Here is an 18,063-nt window from a genome sequence, read left to right on the forward strand (position 1 = left end):
TTTTATTTAATGTTTTTTTTAATCTAGTTTTAGTTTTTTGTTCGTTTTCGTTCACTATAATAACCTTGGGCTCTAGGCATATTTAGATATTTTGATCATTCTTGCCATGACAAGCAATTAATTTATTTGCACTGCACTGGCCACACAAAAAATTGCACATGCACTTAAAGCATACATAACTGGAATAATTTGGCTAAGAAATACTAGTTTTTTTATGTAATGTAAATTACACCACTACTGTATAATACATAAAGTATGAGGATGCTTTACAGATGCAAAGATGAATGCAACTGGGCTGAAAATTAAAGTTTGAGCTAAGACAACTTTTTAAATTTCCTTCGAGTCTGTTTTAATTGAATTAAGACTGTCAGGATCATTGAACATCATAAACTCTTTGTAGATTGTTCCGCTCTCCGGTGAAAGAGAGAAGGGCCATTCAAAATCATTTATTACAAACCCATAACAATTTATGGATTCTACATCGGTTCAGATATTCCCTTTTATTTCATAACCTGAAGCATGCTTCATAAATGATGGATACTGCCAGTCAATTCAGTCCCTTGATGAAAGATTAATCAGCATATACTTTTATTTTTTTGGGTTGTTGTTGTTCAAAGTAAAATAGCTTGAAGAATAGTTCCATAATAAGAGGACAAGTATATATTGTGATGGTATGGATTGCAATAAGATAAAAGCATGAAAAAAGCAACAGAAAATCATAAAGCAGGATTTGAAATTATTGTTTTAGCACAAAATAAACAAACATAAATACTGTTTGACCCAAAACAGCCGTTAATGCAATATGCAAACCCACCTTTGAGGACTGGCCAATCATTTGCAGGTGTGTGGAACCACAAAAAATGATTCATAGTCTGGCAAATCTGCATTACTGATCGAGTAAACGGCCTTTTTTTTTCTTTTCTTTTCTTTTCTACTCACGGTCAAGCTCTAAAATGAGTCGTTGAAGAAGAGGACAAGAGAAGCTTTGGCAGTGAGATCCAGGCATCAGCATGCAGCCAGAAGTGCCTCGTACATTCCACATTCAGTGTTCATGCCAGGCCTGTACAAAAATGAGGCTGGTAAAAATCTGTTAATCCCTGCAATCTGAAAAGCAAATCAAGAACATTAATTGTGATTAAACTGAAACAAAGCACTGAAAAGAACCTGACGGAGCTTTTGTAGGGATGCATTTGTCAGGGTAGTGACAGGATTGTATGTTTCATGGGTCAAATCAAAGGCTGGTGTCAAAATACGTCTTTAAGCATGTCTTGTCATTACATTCTTTGTTGCTGAGGGGAGATAATAGTAGCTTGCAAAATCCTTTGTTAGGGTCAACAAAAGACGATTATAGTGAAAAGGAAGCTTTCAGAGCCACATTGAAGGATGTGTCACATTCATTCTCATTTGTGCCAGTTTCATCAAACATCACAGCATCTGACTGCAAAAACACCAGAAGTGAAGAATGTGGAGTCATTAGAAACACATTCATTACTACTTTTGTAAAGCATCAATACTTCAATCTGCTTCTTTTTAGTGAATTAAAAACACAGGACCATCCCCAAATGGTTCCTCTCAATGCAGACTTTTTTTGATGCTTAGTAGGGATGTCCCAATCAGGTTTTTTTGCCCTCAATTCAGAGTCTGAGTCATTGGATTTTGAGTATCTACCGATACCCTAACCTGATCCGATACTTCTATAATACACGAAAAAAGAATAAAGAGCGAAGAGACAGATCCAAGATGTTCCTTATTTCTTAATTCACCTTATTTTAACATTCAACAACTCTGCTGACAGTAGCATCTCATCTTAAAACACCAGCAGGCAATCCCAAGTTTACATATCTCACAGTTTGCCATGGCAATGTTGTCATCATCAACTTTAGAATAAATCTAGACCGCAGACATACTCACGCTTTCTGCTTCTATCGGCTTCCGTCTTCTACTTTGCCAGCATTTAACCAATAGCGTCTCTGCAACAAAGTGATGTCATGCCGCACACATTGCTGTTTCTGGGTGAAGTCAAGAAAGAGGTCTAACTCTGTGCCACAGCATAAACAGCGCATGATCGAGCCCGATTTCCGATCACGTGAGCGGATCTGTACATCCCTAATGCGTAGACTGTCAGGTAGACGTGTGTTCAGAGCTTGACTCTGCTCAAGTGTCCATTGAGGAGCACTCTCTCACACACACACACCTTGATAAAGTTCCACCTTATGGAAAGGGTGAAAGAGTTTTGATCCAACTTTGCTAAAAACTCATCTGCCTGTAGGTTTTTAGTGGTCATTTTCAAGTAGTGGGATGACAAGGTGGCTCAGTGGTTAGAACTGTCACCTCACAGCAAGGAGGTTGCTAGCTCGTGTCTCGGCTGGGTCAGTTGGCATTTCTGTGTAAAGTTTGCATGTTCTTTCCATATTTGCGTGGGTTGCCTCCAGGTGCTCCGGTTTTCCCCAGAGTTGAAAGACACGCGGTACAGGTGAATTGAATAAACTAAATTGTCCATAGTGTACGTGTGTGAATGAGTGTGTATGGATGTTTCCCTGTAATGGGTTGCAGCTATAAGGGCATCAGTTGTGAAAAACATATGCTGGACAAGTTGGCGGTTCATTCCGCTGTGTCGACCCCTAAAGAATAAAGGGACTAAGCCGAAGGAAAATGAATGAATAAATTTCTAGTAGTAGTTTTTAGTATGCATTTACTGGCTTTCTGTGTATGTTAAACTATGGCTGGAGCTAAAACCTGCAGGACTAGGCAAATCCAAGACAAGAGTTGGCCACTCCTGCCCAGTGGTCTTTTGTGTCCATAAAATACGCACCAACATCGGAAGTCTGCAAGTTAGAATAAAAAAAACAGTTCTTTGTAAATAGTGCTTAGTTCCTACGTCCCATTCACATATAGCATCTCCATTAATGCTTAATGAAGGGCGTGTCTGAATCTTCATAGTGACAATGACAGCCAATCACATTCAGCAAGCACCATGACACCAAAAGGTACAGAAGTAGTAGTAGTAGTAATAGTCGTGTATATAAAGATTGATCATATCCCACTGGATTATTACCAACCATGATAAAAGGTTTTTCCCCCATTTTGACATCCTGCTATTCTCTGGCGTTGCACAAACATGATTGGCTCTTGTCTGCACTGGTAATGCTTCAAATTATCTATCTGGCTGACAACCGCGTTGACGCTTAAAAAGTGGTTAAACGTACACAACATGACTTGACGGACCAACAATTCAGTTTGGCAAAGCTTAATGTCACACCATTCAAAGCAAATGAAAAGCAATAATCCCAACACTGTGTGAATAGGGGAGTTAAGGCATAATATAAGTGGTCAATTGCAAATAGTGCTCATTGCAGAGCCAGGTGGCATTCAGCTCCCCTTATTTATGCATAATGGGTGGAACAGTTGAATGGGGTTATGTTTAGTGTAATAGGGTAAAGGTAGTGGTGTACTGTATGGGCCGTCTGGCTCAACATGAAGAGAGGGGCAACTACACATACTGCTCAACCCTTTGGCTCAGACTAGCAATCATTTGCCTTCTTCATATTTTCACCAGGATCAGTACTTCAGTCCCACCATCACATTTTCCAGACTGTGCTCTGGAGTACTCCAAATGATACAAAATCCAAGAGCTTTTGACATGCAATTGAATTGAATCAAGAAATCTGTATCGATACCCAGACCTAATGGTATTATAGCAGCTCGGGGGTGAAAACGCATTTATTTACAGGCTATAAAATTGTACTTGCAAGATGGGACCACCTGTTGCATGGCACCACAACAGCTGCTACCTTCTGGTGGTAAATGAAGGTGCTCATCATTGGCCCCCTGGACTTATTTTGCCTAGCCTTGCGTGCATCTTTCTGGCTAAAATAAAAGCAGTGAAAAGGAAGATCAGTAGGTGAACTCTGCAAATCCATTATCCAGTATGAAACAAGTGAGCAGCCCACATGTAAACGTCTCCCATCACCTCAGGTTAGGGGCACTCAAAATACCCTCACAACTCATAAGGACACAGGCAGGGAATAGACCGTACGCAACATGTCTTAGGACCAGCTGGGCCAAGGTAACGGTGCATCATGAGGCTAAGCATCTGCTTGAGAAGTTGACACTTTGTAAATGAGTTTGAAGGTGAAGTGCACATGCTGATGGCTGGTGGGGGAGCGCTCACGGCTGTGCTCACACGGGCCCACTGATAGCTATAGATCGTTCTTCCATCCCTCCACGCCAGTATGCATATATGAGAGTGAGTGAAGAGGAAGCACAAATAGTCTCCAAACCATCAGGTAGATCCCTGGGGGACGAAAGAGAGACAGAGAGAATATTAGGACTAATTGGGCATTCAGGAGAAGGATGGATTACTGTGGCAGAGCTTTGAGGAAGGGGAGGAAAGGGTGGATGTTACAAGTGTAGTACTACTATTCAACTGTGTAGGTTTGGTGTCTAAATGAAACATGATGGCTGAATTGTTGAGGGAATGTGAAGGAATAAAGATCAACAAAAAATAACATTCATTGTTGTTGTCTAGACTTATATTGTTGTTATATACTGTTAACTTCAATTAACTTTGTGTCAAAGATGGTGTGTAGTTGAGAACATATTAGTACCAGGACGAAAACCAGACAATGGGGCATTGCAAATAGTAATGCGATAATAATACTGCATTAACTCCCATGCTGATGCTCGAAAAGTTAACTATGAAAAAGGTTTAAACTCTTCTCCAAAAGTAGAGAAGCTCTAAATCCAAAGTAGACAGCTGAAAGATTTCCCCTACACACCATGTCACAAAGTTTAAACAAAGTAGGTTAGACCACAGACTGAGTTTCCTCTCTTAATGCATTTTTATGTCCCCTCTGAGTCTGCATCTTGTGAATTTAGCCAAAAACATGTCATATTTTCCCCCTTTCCTTACAAGCCCCCAGCATATGAGTAATACCAGGGCTCTGATTATTTGCAGAGCTAAATCCTAAGCTATGAATTAGGCTCACTAAATTTCAGCATGCATTTCTCTCGTATTTTCACAGCAGTCATTTTCCACTATCTTTGGGACGTGCAGTGAAATTCAACTGGAATGTCCCAGAACTAATTCAAAAGAGCTCTTAAGAAGACAAATAAATGACCTGAGAAGCATGCAAAGTGTTTTGATAGCAACTTAGATATTCTACATAATTTAGAGTAGCAATTAAATAACAATGACTAATCTGAAGTGTGAGTGGATACTGATAGTAAAGGACAATTATAGAACAAAAGTTAAACAAAGATTCACACATAAACAGCAGTTGCAACACAGCACACATTTTTCTGTCAACTGGAATTATGAAATCTTATGACAATTTCTGTGTAATCCCTCGTGACTGAGTACTTTTTTTTTTCTTTTCCAGGTGTGCCCCTAACCAAAGTCTAAACCCTACTCTACTGTGCTATGATGTAAGACCAACAGAGTGAGTGGAGAGAATTAAAGCCATCTAAAGGGAAAAAAGGAATTTTGAGATACTCGTGTGACTACTTCGCCAGACTGGAAATGAAGAAACAGCTTGCTTCATCTTTGAGACAATACTTAACAAAACTGAACTAAACCCTTAGCTTTCCTGTCACATGAACTTGAGAGATAAGTAAGAGACTGGTATTAAAAGCAGACAGAAGTGAGTCCAGCTCAGAGTGAATCTATATCAAACTATATCAGTTTAATTATGAAAATGGGACAGATTGCAATATTCCTTCTGCACACACATCTGCTGCTTGGAGTCACAAGCTCTCTGGTCATTCAGTCCATGCCATGGAGAGTATCCTGCCCTCACCAGTGTGTGTGCCAAATCAAACCCTGGTACTCCCCCCAGTCTGTGTACAGAGAGGCTCCTACAGTAGACTGCAATGACCTGCTACTTATCCAGCTGCCCACTTCCCTCCCTCAAGAGACACAAACCCTCCGGCTGCAAAGTAACCTCATCAGTTCTGTGGACCAGAGTGAACTCCAGGGCCTTGTCAATCTGACAGAGTTGGATCTTTCCCATAACAGCTTTACCAGTACTCGCAACCTGAGGATAACTGACCTGCCAGCTCTTCTCAGCCTACACATGGAGGAAAACCAGCTGAGACACCTCCCAGAAGCAGCTTTCTTTGGTCTCCCTAACCTGCAGGAGTTGTACCTCAATCACAACAGGCTTCGAAGCATCTCTCCAGGGGCCTTCAAGGGTCTGGATAGACTTTTAAGGCTTCATCTCAATTCTAACCGGTTAGTTGTAATTGACCGGCGTTGGTTCCATGCATTGCCACAACTGGAGGTGCTCATGATTGGCGGAAACCCTGTAGAGATTATTCAAGACCTAAATTTTAAACCACTGGGATCTTTGCGGAGCCTTGTCCTGGCAGGCATGGGCTTGCGTGAGATCTCTGAGCGTGCGCTAGAGGGGCTTCAAAATCTGGAGAGCATTAGCTTTTATGATAATAGCCTAATTAAAGTTCCAAAAGAGGCACTACAGAAGTTGCCTGGTCTAAAGTTTCTTGATTTGAACAAAAACCCCATTCAGCTAGTGCAGAGGGGAGACTTTCGAAACATGCTTCACCTGAAGGAGCTTGGCTTAAATAACATGGAGGAGCTGATATCTATTGAGCACTCAGCGATGGAAAACTTACCCGAACTGACCAAACTGGAGATCACGAACAACCCTCGACTCTCCTATATCCACCCCCAGGCCTTCCAAAAGTTGTTGAGTATGGAAAGTCTAATGCTGAACAGTAATGCCTTGAGTGCCCTGCATAGCCAGACAGTAAGGTCGTTGCCCAGCCTTCAAGAAATCAGCTTGCACTCCAATCCCATTCGCTGTGACTGCCTGATCCGCTGGGTGGGAGCCGACAATGACAAGCCAGTCCGTTTCATTGAGCCTCAATCCACATTCTGCTCTGAGCCTCCTGAGCTGAAAGCTCGGCGAGTTAAAGAAGTCTCATTCAGAGAGATGGCAGACAGCTGCCTGCCCTTAATTGCCCCAAGCACATTCCCCTCCTTCATTGAAGTCAAACATGGAGACAATGTAGCATTGCACTGTCGAGCACTGGCAGAGCCAGAGCCAAATATCTACTGGGTCATTCCCCAAGGCGTGAGACTGACTCCATCCAGCAGTTATGGACGTTATCAGGTTCTCACAGAAGGCACATTACAGATTTTTGGAGTCACTGCTGAAGAGGCCGGCTTCTACACTTGCGTTGCACAAAACCTAGTGGGGGCTGATACTAGAAGCTTGACTCTACAGGTTGAGGGAAGCAACTTGATTCGAGGAAGTACTCAAAGGAGAGAGGATAGTTTTGAAGTTCAGGATGTCAAAGAAAGGTATGCCTTACTGAGCTGGCAAGCAAGCCATAATGTCCCTACCGCCCATTTATCCTGGGTGGCCAATGGCAGTCTGGAAGACCATCATAGGCACAGCACACGAATTCTAGCTGGCACCAGAAGATTCAACCTAACCCGTTTGCAACCAGGCACTCATTACAAAGTTTGTCTGCACTTGGGGCCTAATGACACCTCATGTGTCCATCTAAGGACCAAGGAGGTGTCGATGCCAGATCCTTTACCAGACCTGACCCCAGCAGTCCTGTTGGCGGTTTCAGCTCTTCTGCTTTTATTGGCAGCCAGAGCATGCCATGGGGGAGCCTCATTTAGTTGGAAAGAACACATAATGGAGTTTGAAAAACCTCACACTACCATTCTGACTCAGGAGGCGAAGGCATTCATGACTGTTCCAATACCAGTAAAATGCCTGAATCAGCAAGACCAAGGCAAAGTCCTATCAGAAGGCAGAGGAAAAGACCTCATAAATGATATGCTGGGGCAAGTTGCTCAGGGGCATGCAAAAGAGGCATGCTGAGCAAAATAGAGAGTTCAAGAAGGATGGACAAAAAATCCCTGGAGTACAAACTTCACAAAGCTCACTTTACCATATGACAGTCAAAACTACTGAACGTCTGAAACAAACAGTACTAGAAATTTGCGCTGCAGACCTGCTTCACATAACAGCAACCCAGTTTCAAGCATAGTACAAAAACTGAAAAAAAGATATTTGTATTTATTTTGTAACAAAACAGATACAACACATATATGTATATTAAAAGCATTTGTTCATATATTCCCATACAATATATCAACTAAGGACACTAAAGCTGTGCTGCCATTCATTACAGTTCATATAGAGTCTGTTTATATGCAACCTTTATTAGTCTGTGACATACAGTAACAGACCAAATGGTTGTAGAAAGAGAAGTACTTATATATATTTTTAATGCTGACTTGACAGAAGGAAAGAACACAAATAGTAGGAACTGAACGCAGAACTTAAATCTTTCTAAAAAGCATCTACAGGCTGTGGGCAACAATTCACTTTTCTTGTTGTGGTAAAAAACCACAAAAACTGACTGAATCTCAAAGCAGGCATTATGAAAAGTGCTGATATAAAGGGAGGTGTCTTAAATGTTGTATAACTAATGTTGTATGTACTCTCTCTTTAACAGTGTGTTAAATTGTGCTCTGTACAAGGACCCCAAGAGAACGCTCTAGAGTTAACACCATCTCAAAGAAAGAGAATGTTTTCAGTGCATAAAAGAAAAATTAATTTGTCACCCAAATGTGGACTGATTGTACATCTGACAGGGGTCAAAAACTCATGGCCCAATCTGCTCTGAGTGGGATGCTTGACTATTTGGGTTCACTCATTCCTAAAACACGACAAAGCCTTGCTTAGAAAAACAACCGAAGTGAACAGATGTTCCAGTGTTGACGGACATGCAGCCTAGACATATGTGTCGGCCTCTTTGTTCGAACATGTCAAACAAGAAGAAAGGGTCATAGAGAAAAGTGTGGAACAGCCCTATGATGCCATCCCTTCCAACAATGAAGGCAAACATTTGGTGACAGGGGAGAGATTCACATCTCCATGCACACTGTTTTATTCAAAGCAAGCACGTCAGAGATCTCATCTCTCTAAGTACTGATGAAATGTACGGGTCCTGTCAGGCTGCTAATGGAACACTTCATGGAAAGGTAGTGTCAACTCTTCGTTCTGTAAAAAAAAGTGAAATTGAATTCAAAATGGGCTCTTTCTTAAACAGTGTCGTGTGACGATTCAATGTGCATCGCTCTAACTGCTGGACAGCTACACTAATGAGGACGTACCCAGTAAAAGAGGGGTTATAGGGCACATGTATGCCCCTCTTTTATCTGGGAAAGGAAATAAAGCAGCATCTGGGATTGTGAACTGTACTCTTATATTCTCAAATATGGGGAAATCCATTTTTTACAGGCTGTCATTTAAGGGTAACTTTGTTTGCTTTGATTTCTTACTTTATTTTTGTCCGTTTGTGGTTGATGTGCCCTCTTGTTTTAGTGACACTCTCTCTAACTTAACTGTCTCGTCCTCAGATTGTTTTCCTTTCATTATTATTTGTTGATCATTGGTCTTTTTTCCCACCCCAAAGCTGTACATAAGTCAATCTGAATTTCCTATTCAACATACCACTTTCTGAAATAATTTAGATGACTGTGTGTTAAATTCTATTTTGAGCTATTATTAAAACATTTTGGACTGATATCATGGTTTGGTCAATTGCAGGATGCTAAAGGTCTTTTCACACTTGAAATAGTTCCAACTGGGTCATTGCACACCCTGGGTAAATCCTGATAATTCTGATCCACATTTAAAGGGCACCTATGATGAAAAGCATCTTTAGGAAGCTGTTTAGACAGAACTGTGTGTAGGTATAGTGTGTCCACAGTCATATTGGGGTGATATAAAGAAAAAAGTATATATATTTTCCATTTCCTGACTTTAAAAATAGGATCTAAATCTCTTCCATTTTGAGGTCCACCGCAACGTGACGTAGGAGTGTTGTAATGCATATTAACACAACCGCATATTAACATGTCTCCGTAGTAAAAGCGCTTTACACATTGGGGGGAATCTCATTAACCACCACCAGTGTGCAGTATCCACCTGGATGACCCAACGCCAGACCGCACATCACACACCAACTGATTGGTGGAGAGGAGACAGAGTGATGAAGCCAATTATGGCATGGGGATGGTCAGGAGGCCATGGTGGACAGGCCAGTGGGTAAATTTGGCCAGGATGCCCGGGTTTTTATTGACCACAGAGTGTCAGGACCTTGGTCTAAAGTCTCATCCAAAAGACGGTGCTCACTGAGCAGTATAGAGTCCCCATCATAATACTGGGGCGTTAGAACCCATGCCGACTGCAGGATGATCGCCCCCTGCTGGCCTTAATAACACCACTTCGGGCAGCAACCCAGCTTTGCCATGTGGTCTCCCATCCAGGTACTGACAAGGCTCAGCCCTGCTTAGCTTCAGTGGGCGACCATGTGAGAGTTGCAGAAAGCTAGGACGATGGAGCCATTCTTGAGCCTTATTTTGCACCACACTGACGTTTATTTGAAGCTGCACCAGAGATGCCTTGAGATAGTGTGCATTTTCTTCATTATTTTAAAATCAAGTAATCAATCCTTCATTCAAAAATCTTTCTCTTTTAATATGTGAGCATATTTACAGTACAAAACCTGTCAGTGAACTATAAGGGGAAAAAAAAAAAAATTATTAAATATAATAATCATTCATTAACCGTAATTGAATTAAAATGTTCAATTAATCGAAATGTTGATTTTAGGCCAAATCGCCCAGCCCAAATCACTCACCTTTAATGCATGTAACCCTTATTGTTCATTATTTCCTAGTAAGGGGCTATGTTTCCTTCTGTTTTAACGTCTCACGCAGTCCCCTACACTATACAAGGTCCAAAAGGAGTATATTTTCACAGAACTGCCTTAGATTTAACTGGAGCAACATATCCTCCAATTATAATGAGAACAAATATTCATTCTTTTGAAATGGAATCACCGCAACGAGCTACTCCAGTTTCTAGAGATTTGCAAAACAGCCCTCGGCTTTTTAAATTCACAAAGAAAAGAGCCTCGGGCTGGTGATGCGCTTGCTCTCGGCAGAAAATGGTGTATCTGCAGTTCTTCCCCCCCCTTCAGTACCATTACGTACCTCACAATTACAGAGAAGAGCCTGTTGTCCAAATACAGGAACTTTGAGAGAGTGATTGATGCCTGAAGAGGAGAAAAAAGATAATGGAGATGCATATGTTTGGCAGGGGACAGTGGTTTATATGCAACATAATAGCATTACCCTTCTCTGCAGAAATCACACATAATTGTGGATGACTATAATTGCACATTACAGTTATTTGAAGAAATACTGAAAGTGGGGCGGCTGGGTTCTGTTTCGTAACACTTAATGCCATCCTTCACACTCAAGTGGACCCTCTCCAATCTATCCAGTCTGGAAATGCCAAACTATAAGGCTCAATGCACCACTGAACCGTATCTTTGCTGTTTAATGGAGGGGAAAAGAAATACACTTTTACAGTGCAAGATCAAAAGGGATATTACAAGCAAGCAAGCTCGACCACAAGAGCATCTAAATGGTAGGTTTTCTAAATAACTCTTTAATAAATGACCTTCTCTTCTGTTTCCTGATCAATGAGAGATAGAAGTACACTGTATTTCATTGCCTCAGGCTTGAAAATGGTTTACTCGGTAAGTCAAAAAAACATAATTCACTATTAAATGGTACACTAGTCAACTGACATAATGTGACATTTGGTCTATTGCTGGCTCAATCATTAAGATGAATAGTTCTACAGCTTTAAAGGGAAAATGTCAAACACAATTCTACAGAAGTGCCTTGCAGTTGCATTTTAATGAAATTTCCGGTAACACTATAATAACTACACACTATGAATCTTTTATTAAGCATTAGCAAATAGTGAATTCATTATTTGTTAAGTATTAACTCTACATTAATAGATGTTAGTAAGCAGTTTATAAATACAGCTACAAATGTTCTATTCTTGACTAATAAGAACATTTATAACGTGCTGACTGTATTTTCATACTTTGCTAATTATTCTTTTAATATTCAAGTATTGCATTATATACAAACTAGTTATTTAAGAATAGTTGATGCTATTTTAACCCATTAAAGCCCACTGGCAACTATAGTTGGCAAAGTTCATAGTTGCCATTTTCCTTTTAAGAGTAATTTTCTACATGTTATCCATGTTTAATTTCTCAATGACATGCAAGCAAACAACCAAATAAAAGATTTTACAAAAGAAAAAAAGGAATTGATTTACTTCCTGTCACATGAGGTCTTCAACTTCCTACCCATAATTTCAGGAGGCAAAATGGATGCAAACCCTCCCAAATAAAGGTAATTTTCATGTTACTAAAATTATTGTTGTTCACAAATATATATCATAATCATGAAGGTCTCTAGATTCGTCTAAATAAAACAAATTTTTCAAGAAATCGAATGTTTTTGTCTAATGTAACGTTACGTGAGATCTGCTTTCCTCATGTCTGTCACTGTGCTGTTTATCTGACGCAGCTGAGGTGTTGATTGAGGTGGGTGGGGAGAACTATCATTAAATGCTACAAGATGCTCAGAGCTGAAATTTAAACTTCTGAAAGATATAATAAATAATCCGATGGGTGTTTTGAGCTGAAACTTTACAGACATTCTGGAGACACAAAAGACTTACCCTAAATCTTGAAAAAGGAGTAAAATAGGTGCCCTTTAAATTCATGGAAAGCACAATGAATGGAAGTAAAATGTCTACTTTCATGTTTAAATGCATTTTGTCAAAATAAAATGGTATCAGTTTATTTTGATGGTGCCTTTAAAGCATTTTGTTGAATTTAAATTCCATTGTACCTACATGCCAACTAATTCTTAATAGACTATAAGTAGACTGTTAGGTTGGGGTTAGTGTAAGTTGACATAGACATTTCTTATAGAGAGCTAAATGTCTGTTGAAGGATCAGTATCAGCAGATATTAAGCAGACAGCCTACTAATACTCAACTGACAAGCAAGTGGCATGTAGTTGCAATGCAACTTTTTGGTCAACAAAATGTGCAATAAGGACCATCAAAATAAATGTTATCAGAATAATTGCCAAAATTTAGGTGAATAAAGGTCTCTTCAGCAACAGCACATTGTACTTGATGTAGAATAAGATAAGGCAAAGTATAAACATTACAAACGCCAACTAATTAGTATTTTAAGGCTACATTTTGAGCCCTAATTCCATACAGTCTTCAAATATGTCATCAAATGATTTGTGTTCTAAATATAGCAAGTATTTGTAATTTATTTATTTATTTTTATTTATTTACAGAAAATCTATTGTTATACTGATTTACATATTTTTGTTGTGTTTCCTGTAAGACTTAGAAAAATGTATAATAGTCAATTTTTTACTCAGAAAAATAGATATAAAATCAACACGACACACTCTAATGTATCGTACACTTGAATTATTTTGAAGATTTAAAACCCTGTATAACCTAAAGACACCATTTTGATTGCAATCCATGCTACACACTGTAAAAAAACACACCATTACATTTAAGAACAAGCTAGCAGGAATTTAAGTGCTTCAAACATCCTGTTGCTCTCTTTTTCCTTTCCTTTAAAGTGTTCCCATTTTCAGGGCCAGGAAGCAGTTTTGTGGAACGATGATAGAAAAATTGATTGTGAAATCTATTTAGTGTGGCTATCGATTTCCCCATAAGGGGAAGGAAGGCAGAGCGTGTGAGTAAGATAATGGAATATGGAACGGGGGAGCAGGAGCCCAGAAATGGGAAGTGACACTGGTTAATGGAGTAGAACTGGGCTGTTTTAGGTGGAGCATGAGAGCGTGTGCACATATATCCATGTGCAAGGTCTCTACGCCCATAATAACACTTCACATCCTACTTTGCATTTCAGCTTATATCTGGTATTGTTTATCTGTAGGATCACGTGATACTGGAGTAATGCTTTTGAATGAAACTGTCAAAATATTTAACAATAGTACTGTTTTAATTGTATTGTTCATTAAATTAATGCAAATAAATCCATGATAAGGAGATTTACTTAAGGGAAGTTTGTTTCAGACATGATAATAATAATAATAATAATAATAATAATAATAATAATAAATGATAATAATAATTATAATAATACTGATGATGCTGATAACAACAGCAACAACATCAAATATAAATAAATAAATAAATAAATAAATAGGGGGAAAAAGTTAAGAAATCTTTTTGAATTTAAAATTGTAACATTTTTTGCACCAAGGCTACGTCCAAAATCTCATACTTCCATATAAAAGTACGCTAAAAACAGTATGTGAGCTGAGTAGTATGTCTAAAATCATAGAATTCGAAAAACAGTATGCGAGAAGTACCTGGATTACCTACTACTTCCGGTGAACTTCCGGTGAAATTCTAAAGTGCGCATACGATGGACGCTACACTTTACCACGATGCACCGTGAGAGAATTTATAAATGGGAATGAAGCGACGCAACTGACGTGGGTAGGTCATGTATAGAACATACTTCTCTAACAGTCGAGTAGTACATTTAAATTCAAATGCAGAACCTACTGAGTAGTAGACCATTTCAGACGCAGCCCAAGACAATGTCAAAATTGTGAGATTGTCCACAATGTCCACAATCCTGCTATCATGGTAAATAAAGTCACAATTCCAAGAGAAAATTATTAAAAGAAAGACAGTAAACTTAATAGTGTGTGAGTCATAATTAAATACAGTAAAGTCATAATTTCAAGAAATAAGTCCCAACCAAGAAAACAATTATGATTTGCGAGATGTAAACTCATAATGATGTCTTTTAAAATAATAATAATAATAATAATAATAATAATAATAATAATAAAAGAAATAAAAATCTTACTGACCTCAAACTTTTGAAAGGTAGTATGCATATTAAATGTGGAATCTTATCCAGACCCCCTAGTTTTTCACGATTTAGCGATTGCCGAATCCAAAAAAAAAAAAAAAAAAGGAATTTAAACGCTAAATAAATCGCAAAAAATGTATATAATCTCAAAAAACTTCCAGTTTTAAACCCTATAATCAAATTATATTTTTTTCAGTTTCCAATGAAATCTTTTACATGACTTACAGACGTTGCATACGCAGTGCACGTGATGTATTTGAGTGTCTCTCAAAAAATGTCGTCTCACAATTATTACATTACATAAAAGTGGTGGAATTGTTTTGCAGCCTAAAGACACAATTTCAAGAAATAAGTCCCAACCAAGAAAACAATTTTGAATTGCGAGATGTAAACTCATAAGTAATTAAGTCAGAAATATAAGACACAAAGTGAAAATTGCAATACAGGTGACCAATAAATGTCAGAATTATATTAAAACCAATGAACTTTCAATTGAAACTGTAAGCAAAAAGCTGTGGTCGAAACAAACTTCCATACTGTATGAGATGTCTTTCAAAATAACTATTGATGATGATAATAATAAAAATAATAATAATAATAATAATTATTATTATTATTATTATAATAAAACAAATAAAAATCTTACTGACCCCAAACTTTTGAGTGGTAGTATGCATATTAAGTGTCAACTCCTATCCAGACGATTTTGCGATCACTGAATCCAACGCAAAAATAAAAAGTAGCAAGTTTTTGCAATCCTGCAAAATTCTTAATTTAAACGCAAAATAATCGCAAAACAATGTAAATGATCTCATAAAACATCCAGCTGTAAACCATATAATCAAATTATATTTATTTCAGTTTCCAACTAAATGTTTTACATGACTAATAGACGTTGCGTCGCAGCGCATGTGATATATTTGGGTGTCTCTCGAAAAATGCATCTCACCTGTGCCCTCACAATCATTACATTACATGGAAGTGGGGGAATTGTTTTGCAGTCTGTGCAGTAAGCAGAAGCGGATGAAGCGTGAGTGATTTACATGTGAAGTCAATGCAAAGATGGGATCATGTGGCGCAAATTGGGTGTTTTGTGGGTTTGACGAGCTTCAGAGTGCAAAAGAAAGTGGGAGCAAACATCTAACAAACAGAGCAATGGAACAGACAGAACAGCAAGAAGCTTACAATGGATTGGGATTGGTTCAAGGATGAAGGCTGCTGGACGTGACCGAATTGAATGGCAAATTTATATTTATATATAATTTTTTTAATTACAAAAACATCCGCAAATTTCTGGGAATTACCACCATAAAGATCAGTCATTTTTTAATTGGAAAAAATTCACTAAAATAATTGTGGAAAAACTAGGGGGTCTGCTTATCTTTAGTATCAGCATTGTTCTACCTTTGCTCCCCAAGCCTCTTACAATTCCTGTTTAACATCAATAGACAGGCACAGATTTTGTCAATGATTTATATTGGAAAGGAAGGAAAGTCGCTCTGGAAGAAAGGCTGAGAGCAATGAACACCTAACAATATTGACTAAACAATGAGCAGCCAGACAGCACAGAACACATGACTGCTAACAAAAGTGACTGTCACTTCATTAGAAATCGTTTACAGTTTTTTCGACAGTCTGGCCATAACTAATGTATAATAACCTTAAATAATGAGTTGTTATTCCTCCTGTGTGAGTGTGGTATGTTACACATTATACATGCGAAGCTAAACTGCGGCATTAGCAGCCAACACATCAAGCTATTTCAGGGTTTCTAGTAAGTGTTTGTCATTAAAGAGATTTCAGCCAAAACTGAAAATTCTGCCATTATTTACTCACCTTTCAATTGATCCATCCAAACCAGTTTGAGTTTCTTCTGTGGAAGACAAAAGAAAATATATTACAGAATGCTGGAAATCTGTAACTTCTATAGTAGGAAAAACAAGTCTTATAAAAGCCACATGCGAGGTTTCCTTTTCATCCTTGAGTCTAAGAGGACAACAGTGTCACTTCCCATTAAACTGGTGCCAAATATCAAAAATATTGTTGCAGTAGAAGCCACTGTGGGCCTTTCTGTTATATAATAAATGATTTGAGCCTCTGAGGACAAAGAAAAAACGCAAATAACATTCAGTGGCTTTTTGGAGGCATTCTTTGGGAGTGTAATGGGTTAAGGACAGTTCTTGGGTGTAATAATACTGAACCACTTTGATGACAGACACTGGCTAAGGGACTTTAGAATGACAAAACAATATTTCAGATGTTTTACAATGTGGTCAATCTGCTACCATTCCATTACGCCCATTTTAGCACATGATCTGTTAAAAAAGAAAATCTAAAATAAATATATAATTATTATTTTTTATGTGCATACAGGAATTCATTTGGTTAAAGTGTTTCCATTGTAGTTTATGTGCATTTTTGCTTATCGGTTAAAAAGTTTATAGTTTTAAAAAAAAAGTTTTTTTATGTGTATTTACTAAATTTAATAAAAATAAGTGGATGGAAACATATCTAATGTATATATTTTTTGTGCATGCTGTAAAAGTGCTCATACGTTGTTTACATGGGCATAATGCAGCAAGTAATACAACAAGCATTTAGTTTGGGGTAGCTTTTGCAGCTGGACATTGCTTTTTTTGAACATTAGCTAGTGGGGGAGTGTCTTTTGTCTCTCCAGGTGTGCATTATTCATGATCAGTCACTCACACGCATAGAGCTGAACTGACCCAAAACAGACTTTAAAAAATGTAAATCATTGTAATGTTTTCTTTGAATGAGAAACAGAATCATTTTCACATAATTGTGAAGTAAACATTCTAGCCTACAAGACTAATCTAATTACTTAAAAATCTTATTCAGGCCCATTCAGTGTGGATTTTTGGACCTTATTTTTTTTTCTCCAAAACCAACTAACCACGCATATTTTTTTAAACATTTTTTTAATGTTTTCTAAAAAACGCAATCATGTACATCAATAATTGCCACAAATTACTTTCAGCACAGTTTGCGCTGAATACAAAAAAATTATGCTGGCCAATACAATGTAATAAGTAGCTGAAATAAGCACAAATGTCAGGGCATGTCAAAACATCTTAGGGGCCCCAAAATCACCTCAGACCCCAGAGGGTTAAAGGTTTCCAGTATTCCTCAGTGTATCTCCTTTTGTGTTCAACAGAACAGAAAACAAGTAGACGATGGCACAACTTTCATTATTTGATGAACTATGCCTTTTAAGTTGCCATTCTT

At 38.3% G+C, this 18,063-nt stretch overlaps 1 protein-coding gene across 1 annotated transcript in view; it reads left to right on the forward strand.

Moving 5' to 3' along the window:
* The window catches only part of lrrn2 (leucine rich repeat neuronal 2), a 105,478-nt gene extending 95,914 nt beyond the window's left edge, over positions 1–9,564 (forward strand). The window contains exon 2 of the mRNA XM_056468499.1: positions 5,382–9,564. Coding sequence (XP_056324474.1) covers positions 5,691–7,859 — 2,169 coding nt within the window. The 5' untranslated portion in view covers positions 5,382–5,690 and the 3' untranslated portion in view covers positions 7,860–9,564. The remainder of the gene's footprint in view (positions 1–5,381) is intronic.
* Positions 9,565–18,063: the final 8,499 nt, after the last annotated feature.

This window comes from Danio aesculapii, chromosome 11 (assembly GCF_903798145.1).
Source record: "Danio aesculapii chromosome 11, fDanAes4.1, whole genome shotgun sequence".
NCBI classification, from domain to species: domain Eukaryota; kingdom Metazoa; phylum Chordata; class Actinopteri; order Cypriniformes; family Danionidae; genus Danio; species Danio aesculapii.